The sequence below is a fragment of the Bufo bufo genome, chromosome 3 (assembly GCF_905171765.1).
Source record: "Bufo bufo chromosome 3, aBufBuf1.1, whole genome shotgun sequence".
NCBI lineage: Eukaryota > Metazoa > Chordata > Amphibia > Anura > Bufonidae > Bufo > Bufo bufo.
Window position 1 is genome coordinate 674,989,123 of NC_053391.1, and position 9,942 is coordinate 674,999,064.

The 9,942-nt window shown below is 43.6% G+C and overlaps 1 protein-coding gene across 1 annotated transcript in view; it reads left to right on the plus strand.

Moving 5' to 3' along the window:
* The window catches only part of SYTL2 (synaptotagmin like 2), a 67,953-nt gene extending 60,255 nt beyond the window's left edge, over positions 1 to 7,698 (plus strand). Inside the window, exons 15-21 of the mRNA XM_040426396.1 lie at positions 1,697 to 1,866; positions 2,223 to 2,325; positions 2,603 to 2,764; positions 4,460 to 4,538; positions 4,622 to 4,727; positions 6,166 to 6,371; positions 7,005 to 7,698. Coding sequence (XP_040282330.1) covers positions 1,697 to 1,866; positions 2,223 to 2,325; positions 2,603 to 2,764; positions 4,460 to 4,538; positions 4,622 to 4,727; positions 6,166 to 6,371; positions 7,005 to 7,150 — 972 coding nt within the window. The 3' untranslated portion in view covers positions 7,151 to 7,698. The remainder of the gene's footprint in view (positions 1 to 1,696; positions 1,867 to 2,222; positions 2,326 to 2,602; positions 2,765 to 4,459; positions 4,539 to 4,621; positions 4,728 to 6,165; positions 6,372 to 7,004) is intronic.
* Positions 7,699 to 9,942: the final 2,244 nt, after the last annotated feature.

Consider the following 9,942-nt stretch of genomic DNA (forward strand, 5'->3'; position numbering starts at 1 on the left):
AAATGCCCGCTGTCCCCATCCGTATGTGCATTCCGCAGCCCTGCAAAAAATGTAGAACATGTCCTATGCAGGACTCTACTATAATACTCAAGTTGTAGAAGCGGTTATTTTATCAGGCTCAGGATCTCGGCTAGCTGTCACTCCCTCATTTCTTGTGAGCCGTCTTTTGAGTCTAGAGATAGATCTTGCCTGACAGCAGGTAGTGGACTGCAAATTGGGTAAAAGTGAGACCCCTAGTGGACATGACTTTAGAACTTTTTCAGGTGGATGCAGGCAGATTTTTAAAATGAAGCGATTTAGTAATTTGCTGTTAACATTCTCTATTAAATAAAAAGAAATTGTGTGACTCTTTAAAGGCTCTGGTGATGGGTTTCCTTTAAGATTTATTATTTATTTCTGCAGAAATATATTTGCTCCATCTTATTTAAAGAGGATATCCATATTTTAATTTTGATTTAATTTGGGTCAATCCAAGCCTGAATATCCAATGACTCCCAAAATGAAGCAACTGTAAAGTGTCCAAAGCTTTGTAGTGGTTTAAAACTCTGTTTCTCGGACACGGCTTACAATCCATTCCTTCTACAAATTGCTGTCTACCTGCAGCCACTAGAGGGAGGTTACTGCTTTATTACACCTTAGGGTACTTTCACACTAGTGTTGTTAGAATCCGGCAGGCGGTTCCGTTGCAGGATCCAGCAAACTGTATACAAACGGATACCCTTGTTTTCCGGATCTGTTAGACGGATCCGGTGATATACCGGATCCGTCTCATGCAGAATAACGGATCCGGTATTTAAATTTTTCCTAAGATCAAAAGCGAAAAATAGCACCTCCTATGTCCCGGAGCATGCGCAGACCGGAAAACCGGATCCGTTGATGCAGCAATTTCCACAACACTTGGCATTAATACATCTCTATGAAAATTAATTCAAGTGCGGTATTGTTCCGGTATTTTGTCTGGAAAAAATACCGGTATTTTGTCCAGTCAAAAACCGTAAAAGGAACGGAATGGAAGACATCCTGATGCATACTGAACGGATTGCTTTCCAATCGGAATGCGTTAGGACAAACATGATGTTTTTTTTTTTTTCCGGTATTGAGACCCTTTACCGGATTTCAATACCGGAAAAGAATAACGCTAGTGTGAAAGTACCCTAAGTTCAGTTTATAAGAAGTTATGAATTAATTCCGAAGCTACCCCTAGTGGGGGCTGCAGGGAGTCCTAGTCTAATCATTGAACTCTTCTTTTTATGGAGGGGGATTTGGAGCTCTGTTTCAGGAAAACAGCTCCAACTGCTTTAGAAACGCATTTAGCTATTCTGCACCTCCAGTCTGTATCCCTGACCTGTCTTAGGGAAGTTTTCTGTAGTGGGAGTCTCTTAGTATGTGCACTACATACCGGCCTTAGATCTAAGTTCTTTGACTTGCCTTGTCACTTCATTGATTGGGGGGGGGGGGGGGGGGGAAATTTCCTGGCTTACCAACCACCACTGATTAAAGCTTCTGACACGTCTCTATGGCCAAAGATGCATCTTAAAGTCCTCCATTAGTGTTCTCTTCACCCATTTCTATAGGATAGGCAATGGATATCCTCTTTAAGCAAAAATAATGCATGGGGAGTGGTCACTACTCTACAGTATAAGATACTTATGAAGTAGTAACGTGTTTCATTCCCTACCTTCATTCATATTTTAAGGTAAGCGGAAGCGTCATGAGCGTGTACAGCGGTGATTTTGGCAACGTGGACATTAAAGGCAGCATAGAATTTGCCATTGACTATGCGCAAGAGCTGAAGGAATTCCAAATCTTTATCTACCAGTGCAAAGACCTGGCGGCGGTAGACGTCAAGAAGCAGCGTTCTGACCCGTGAGTGCAATAGGTCTTGCTCCTCTGTTCTAAGACAATATGCTCTAGAATTGATATGTTATGAAGAATACTACAACAGACGTGTCAGGAGGGCCCACCATGCGGGAGTATGCACCTTACCATGCAGGAGCGCTGACGGGTCCATGGGACACATTGAGAAAAAGTTCAAGAAAAAAATTTGAAAAATTCTTAAATCACATCTTTTCTGAATCTTTAGCTTTTTAGGCAGGCAACTTTATGACTGAACCATCTGTCAATTTTATTTGTTGTCCAGACCCCATGAACCTCGCCTCGACTGTAGGCAGATGACGTACTATACGTAGGGGAAGCTACAACCTGTTTGCTCTCTGTTGCAGGTACGTGAAGACGTATTTACTTCCAGAGAAAGCAAAGATGGGGAAAAGGAAAAGCGCAGTGAAGAAAAAGATCCTTAACCCTGTGTATAACGAAGTACTGAGGGTAAGAAACCATCATGGCGGCTGTAAAGTAACATTTGGGTCGTTCACTTATGAAGGCCCATCCAACATGTTCATTACCCACCATTATGTCTGGCTTGGAAATATATACCTAGACTTTCCTTCCTACTACTCTGTGCCCTCAATCCAGATACTGTGGCCAAAACAGAGAGGTCTGTCGGTGTCTCGGACTCCTACCCGCGAGCCCTTAGCTGTGACCCCGTGTGACGGTGCCATAGTACTGGGATCTGATTTGCTTTTTTTACTCTCTTTTTGTTCAGTACAAGATCCCGAAAGAATCTCTTGAGGCTCAGACGCTGAACGTATCTGTGTGGCATCATGATGTCCTCGGCCGAAACAGTTTCCTGGGTGAAGTCAATGTAAATTTGTCAACATGGGACTGGCAGAATAAACAGAAGAACTGGTACCTGCTTGAGGCACGAGTAAGTAGCGGCCTGCACTAGTCTTTTATCTTCGCTCTTTCCAAACGAGGTGGAACAGTTTGTCCATAAATCTTCCGTCTACAATACAAAATTTAGCCAGAAAGTTTCATCCAGTGTGAATAAAAAACGGTCTCTCTTTTTTAAGAACAAACTCAGAGTAGTGTATGGAATATATTTTGGAGACACCCCCCTCCCCCCCCCCCCCCCCAGCAGGGAACCTGTCTTACATTTAGAATCAGCGGTGCCTCTACATAACTCCAGCGAATACACCGCCAGCTATAGGGGATATTAAGACCGGAGTCTAAAACGCCAGTCTTAATAAATGACCCCCCAAAGTCCAAAAGAAAAACATAATGTCATACTTGGGCCAGCACGGTGGCTCAGTGGCAGGTCTGCCATGTGTGGGTGCCTATAATTTATCCCTTACAAAGTCCTGTACCATGTTAAAAAATGAAATTATACATAATTGGTATCACTGTGTCCATAATGGCCGCCGGTACAATAAAATGAACATGTCTGTCCTGAACACTGTAAAAAAATAAATAAATGCTAGAACTGATTGAAAAGTCATCTGTACCCCAAAATGGTGCCAATAAAAGTAGCCCTCACAGCTCCATCAATGGAAAAATAAAGATGTTTTGGGTCTTGGAATATGGGGACGTAAAAAACAATATTTCATTATTTCTAGTGGTTTATTGTACAAAAGAAAACCTGAAAAAAGCTGTAACTTTGGAACTGCTGCAAACTGATAGTTATCTATAACGCACAGTAAACAAAATAAGACCAAAGGGGGTCATTTACTAACCAGAAGTACGCCTATATTAGGCATAGTTCTGGCGCAGAAGGTCCTTTTGCGTTGCAATCTGCGACACTTTCCCGCTCGCGCCAGGTCTAAAAAAAGTGGGTGTGGCGTGGGCGGGGAAGGAAACAGGCCTGTCTCATTTACCATTTTCTATGCCTGGTTTAGACATAGAAAATGGTCTAAATCGGGGATGCCCAACCTGCGGCCCTCCAGTTGTTGCAAAACTACAACTTCCAGCTTGCCTGGACAGCCTACAGCAGGGCATGATGGGAGTTGTACTTTTACAACCGCTGGAGGGACGCCGGTTGAGCATCCCTGGTCTAAACGGAAGACCACAAGGAAGCTGTCTTACATTTAGAATCGGCGGTGGATACATAGGACGGTGCCTCTTCATAACTCCGCCGAATACACCGCCAGCTATAGGGGATATTAAGACCTGAGTCTAAAATGCCAGTCTTAATAAATTACCCCGAAAGTCCAAAAAAACATAATGGCATACTTGGGCCAGCACGGTGGCTCAGTGTTTAGCACTGGTGTCTGGCAGCGCTGGAGCCCTGGGTTTTAACCAGACAGAAGGAATCTTCTGCATGAAGTTTGCATGTATTTGTGTGGGTTTCCTCTGGGTGCTTTGGCTTCCTCCTACGCTCCAAAGGCTAAGGAAATTTAGATAGTGAGCTCCACTGGTGAGCTATATAAGCAAAAGAGATAAATACATGGTGCCATTAAAAAGTACAACTCATCCAGCAAATAGCAAGCCTCATAGGTCAATAATAAAAATATATTTTTTTTTTAATTCATAAAAAAAACTAAAAAAAATGTGGAGATAAAAAGTTAAGGAAAAAACTATCATTAAGTAACCAAACTCTGCTTGAACACACCCATTTTGTTTCTAGACACCAGCGTCTGGTATTGGGCTAGTGAACAGAGGAGAGATAAGTCTGTCCCTGCAGTATAGTCCGGTGTCCTCTGCTGGTAAGTACTGCTATTAACAATTTCCCATCCATCCAGGCTTCTCTGACAGATAACAGGATATTCTAATCTTGTCCTGAATCTAGAAGTTGGTAAAAAGCCGAACACATCTGGAGAAGTGCAAATCTGGATCAAGGAGTGTATCCAGCTGCCGATGCTGCGGGAAAACAAGATCAACGCCTTCGTAAAATGGTAATTCTGCTTCACCGCTATTCCATTATCGCTCCAAGGCAGAATTTTATATTAGGCAAATTTAAAGGGCACCTGTCAGCAGGATTGGCCCTATTGCATCAACCGTACAGCCTGTCTGGTAGGGTTGATCCAGCTGACTGAAGTGATACCTATCTTGTGAAAATCTCTTACGACATTTAAAATCCACGTGGACATTTGTGTGGAATTTCTGTTAGACGGCACGCACCTTAAGGTAACGGCCTAAAATAGGTAAGTTTCCTAGAGAAGTGGTTTCCAAACTTTAGATCCCAGCATGCTCCTACAATTTCCTAATCTATTACAGGAATGTTTTTAAAGGTTCTGAATAGTCACTGTCAGGCTGGTCATACACATTAAAGGGGTTGTCTTATCTCAGACAATGGGGGCATATCGCTAGCTAGGATATTTCCCCAGCGGTGGGACCCGAACCTATATTGGGAATGGAGCCCCACAAAGTGGTGGCTGGAGAACTTCTGATCCGGCCACCACCATGCGCTCTCACCATTAGAAGTGAATGGGAGCTCACCGCGTATGACCGGCCACCGCTCCCATTCACTTCTCTGGGACCGACGGAAATAGACAAGCCAGCACTTGGCTATTTTCGGTGGCCCCATAGAAAATTAATGGAGGGCAGCTGCGTATGCTCAGTGCGCTCTCCACCACTTTCGGGGCTCCGTTCTTGATATAGGTGCGAGGCCCAGAGGAGGTACCTGCACCTATAAGACAATATCCTAGCGATATGGCCCCATTGTCTGAGATGAGACAACCCCTTTAAAGTGGTTATCCAGGAAAATATATTTATGACTTACCGTATCCTCAGGATAGGTCATCACTATCAGATCTGCGGAGGTACGACACCTGGGACCCCTGTTTAGCTCTGCAGCCTTTTCTAGGGCCAGTGACATCCCTGTAAATCAGTCACATGGCCTAGATGCAGCTCGGCGCCATTCAAGTCAATGGTGCTGAGCTGCAATACCAAGCACTGCCACTATACAATGTACGGCGCTGTCCTCGGAAAGCTGGGAGCCTGCATTACTCACCAGAGCTCCAGTCAGCGCAGCAGCTCCTTGAAACAGCTGATCGGCAGGGGTGCTGGGATCCCCGCCAATGTGATAATAATGACCTATCCTGAAGATAAGTCGTCATTATCTTTTCCAGGATAACCCCTTTAAATAGCTGTCAGCTGAACGCTCATTTAGCCAACGTCTATCTCTCCTGACCCCCCACATACACATGCATGCTTGGCTATAGTTTCAGGACGGCTGGAGTGGCGGAGGTTGCTGATCCCTACGTTAGATTATTGGCTAGTCCTGCCGAAATTGGTGGGTTCGGCCATCATACATCTAATGTGTAATGACCGTTGTATTCTCTCTCATGTCTGACCCTGAATTATTTACGCTTTTATTAACCATGTTTGCAGCACTATATTACCGGACACAAGCAGGAAAAGTCGCCAGAAAACACGAACTGTGGGCAAAACGCCAAACCCTTTTTTTAACCACAAGATGATTTACGATGGGTTCAGGGAAGACGACCTGAGAGAAGCCTGCGTGGAGCTGACAGTGTGGGACAACAACAAGCTGACCAATCACTTCTTGGGAGGCACAAGAATAGGATTTGGAACAGGTAAGAAGAGGAGCAGCAGAGTTATTATAGTAGATGTCATAATTATAGGATTTGGGGGGGGGGGGGGGGGGGGAGTATTGCTCCCAATGTGCTGTACAGCCCTCTGTAGTCCGGATCAAGAGGTAAAAAGAATGGGTGAGTCAAAAGTCACAGGTGAGGGAGCCTATCTTTTAGGCTATGTCCAGAATATGGCCGCCATGTTGGATAAAGGGCAATCTTTTTCCAATGGGAAATGGCTCATGTAGCATGTCAAAGAAGACCAGAATTTTCTCAGAAATCGATTGCTGCAATCAGTGGTTCAAAAGTTATCAACACAGAAAGTGTTGGTCATCAGATAAATGGTTGACCATGAATTAGGAGGAGAGGCTGGTTCTGCCAGAGCAAGAGGTGCTCATCCAAATCAGGACTCCCTGCTATGACTTCCACATGTCCTATAAGGGGTAACCTCATAAACAAAAACCCTTCCTATCAGCCAGGTAGCAGAGACTTTTGCCCACCTTGTAATCCTGCTTTGTCCAGGCAAACATAAACATTCATTTTAGTAGGAGAACCTCCCTCTCCTGGGACCATCTTTTAGGGATACAGCAAAATAATAACCTTGTCATTTACAACCGACTGTTACTTTTCCCCCAGGAAAGAGCTATGGAACACCTGTAGACTGGATGGACTCTAGTCATGAGGAATCAATCATCTGGGAAAAAATGATCACCTCGCCCAACATCTGTATTGATGCGATTCTGCCACTACGCATGTTAAAGATGGCCAAGCTCTCTAAATAAATGAGAAAATATTGTATATGCTTCCATAACTTTGCGGCACTGTGATCACTTTCCATAACTATGATCCTCACTATGATCCTCACTCTCTTTCTGCCGAATCCCCCAAAACAGGGGTACAAATTCAGAAAATTCATGTGGCTTGGCAGCTCCAATGATTTATTCGAGCCTGGATTGGCCATCAAAGTCCATGAGATGTCTGAAGGCAACCATTATTAGAGATGCCCTGTTTCACAAATATACCTAAAGGGGTCCGGGGGTGTTACCTAGGGTCATGGCTGTTTTGCATCTGAAATCATTTGGGGTCCAAGATGAAGAATCCCCGTTAAATGCTACCTATGTCTTCATGATATATCCCCCTGTAGCTAAAGGGGAAGACCCATTTTAATGGTCAACATTCTGTTCTGTTTCTCCCTGCACTTACGCTGCTACCATTATGGCTCAGGCTTCATGTGACTACCGTGGGCAAGATTTATGTCATGAGTTTGTTTTGTTTTTTGTTTGTTTTGAATTATTTTTTGGATCTGTAAGTTTCTTCCTCTACTTATGAGCTTTTTGCAAAAAATGGGGGCAAATGGTGTAAAATATGGTAAATATAGATCTCTATAAATATTTAATTATTACTGCCTTGTGTCTATACTGGTGCGACTGGGTAGGAAGAGTTTAAATATTCCGACTTTCAGCGTGGTATGAAGTTTTCTTTGTTTTTTCTGTATTTTATAAATGTAAAAGGTAAACTACGGCTAGATACATGTACTTGTGTCTATGGGTTTTATACAAAATAGAGCGTTAGAGGAAAAATAAACTTAGAATGTAAATGTATATATGTAATTATCTCAATAAAGTGATTGAATTCCAAACCAAATATTTCTTTTATTTTTGTTATTTTCAAAAAATGATTGTGGTTTGTATTTTTGACTGCCTATCAGCTAAATGCACATTTTATTATGCACTTATATAGCACTGACATATTCTGCAGCGCTTTACAGACATTAGCATCAAGCTGTACCCAATGGGCCTCACAATCTGTTCCCTATCCAGGGGCATAGCTAAAGACTATAGACCTTGGTGCAAGAGTTTAGCTTCGGCCCCACTTTCCTCAGTGCTTTGTGGCCAGGGGCAGGGAAGCACATAGCTTTCATGCTGCCAGAGGCAAAAACTGAAATAGCAGCCCCCCACACACACCATATTCTTGACCTAACCCCTTCGCTTCAGCCAGAGGTGTAGCTTGACCTTCATGCACTTTCTATAAAACCAGTGTCTTCTTATGTGGCATAAGGGTCTTTGTGCCCCCTCAGTCTCCTGGGCCCAGTAGTGACTGATACCTCTGCACCTCCTATAGCTATGCCCCTGTCCCTAGCAGTATGTCTTTGGAGTGTGGGAGCAAACCTACGCAAACACGAGGAGAACATAGGTCCATAAATATTGGGACATGGACACAATTCTAACATTTTTGGCTCTATACTGTTAAAGCAGCCCTAAATTATGGCATTTTAGATACTCTGGTGTTCCCGATCAATTATCCCCCCCCCCCCCCCCCCAGGGGTTTAATATCCACGCATGGCTGAGAGACTTAACTCATTACAGTCCTAGAGATACTGAATATAGAATAAAATTCACACATCTTCTTTTTTTTTTTTTTTTTAAAGATGTGTGATCAAATTCACACATCTTTAACAGTCCCCCCTTGAATTTCATTCTCTCCCTAAACCTAACCATCTGTCCCAATGCTCCGCCTCCTCTTCACCAGCTTCCACGACAAGTCTTTCCTAGCGAACAGCTTCCCGTGACACTGGATTTGAGCACGGGGAAGTCAGATGATCTTTCCCTAACTGGCGTTGACATTATATGGGGGGACTGGAGGTCATCAATGCTTCTGATTTTCCGGATCGATGTTTTCATACAATTTTTCCATATTCTTTTGAGTCATGATTAACAGTCACACAAGGGAAAACCAGTCTCAACACTTCCTTGAAATCAATCCAATTATGCTTTCTTTGAGCTTCACTGTGCTTGTGGTCAACAACACTCGGAATGGACCATCAAACCAGGGTTTTAGGACTTTTCTAACGTGTCTTTTTCTACCACCCAATCTCCAGACACAAGTGGGTGGGTTCCTGGTACTTTATCAAAACCTGGAAGTGAAGCAAAAACTCGAAAATGTACTTTAGTCAAATGCTTGTACAAAACTGATCACATAATCTGTTACAAGAGGGCTTCCATCAGAGACCTCACTGCTTCCCCATTTTCAATGGGTTTACCTGAAGCGATCAAGGAGTCTCTGGCTTTCCATATGGGCCCATAGTCATGGGCTATCCCAAAAGCACACCTGGAATCAGTGTAAATGTTGGCTGTTTTTTCCATCTGCATATCTGCAAGCCATCTTCAGTCTTTTAGCTCCACTTCTTGAGCAGACATGTGTGGTAGTTCACGTTTAATCACCACTGCCCAACCTGTGTAGTACCTGCCATCCTGGCCATACCTCGATCCATCCACAAAGAGCACATGATCTAGATTACCTAATGGCTGATTTACCAAATCCCACTACCTCTCGTGACATCTGCAAACAGTCAGGAGCCTCTTCCTTTGAATCTGGAAGAAAAGTTTAAAGTGCGGTGCCCTAACTCTTCCCTCCCCCCTTGGTCCAGAGGCAACAGGGTGGCTGGGTCCAAAGTATTACACCTTTGGAGAGCAACATTGTCAGGCAACAAAATGGAACACTGCATTCTCAAATAACGGGCAACAAAACAATCATTTGGATTGTATGTTCATGAGGATAGATGTAATATCACCAT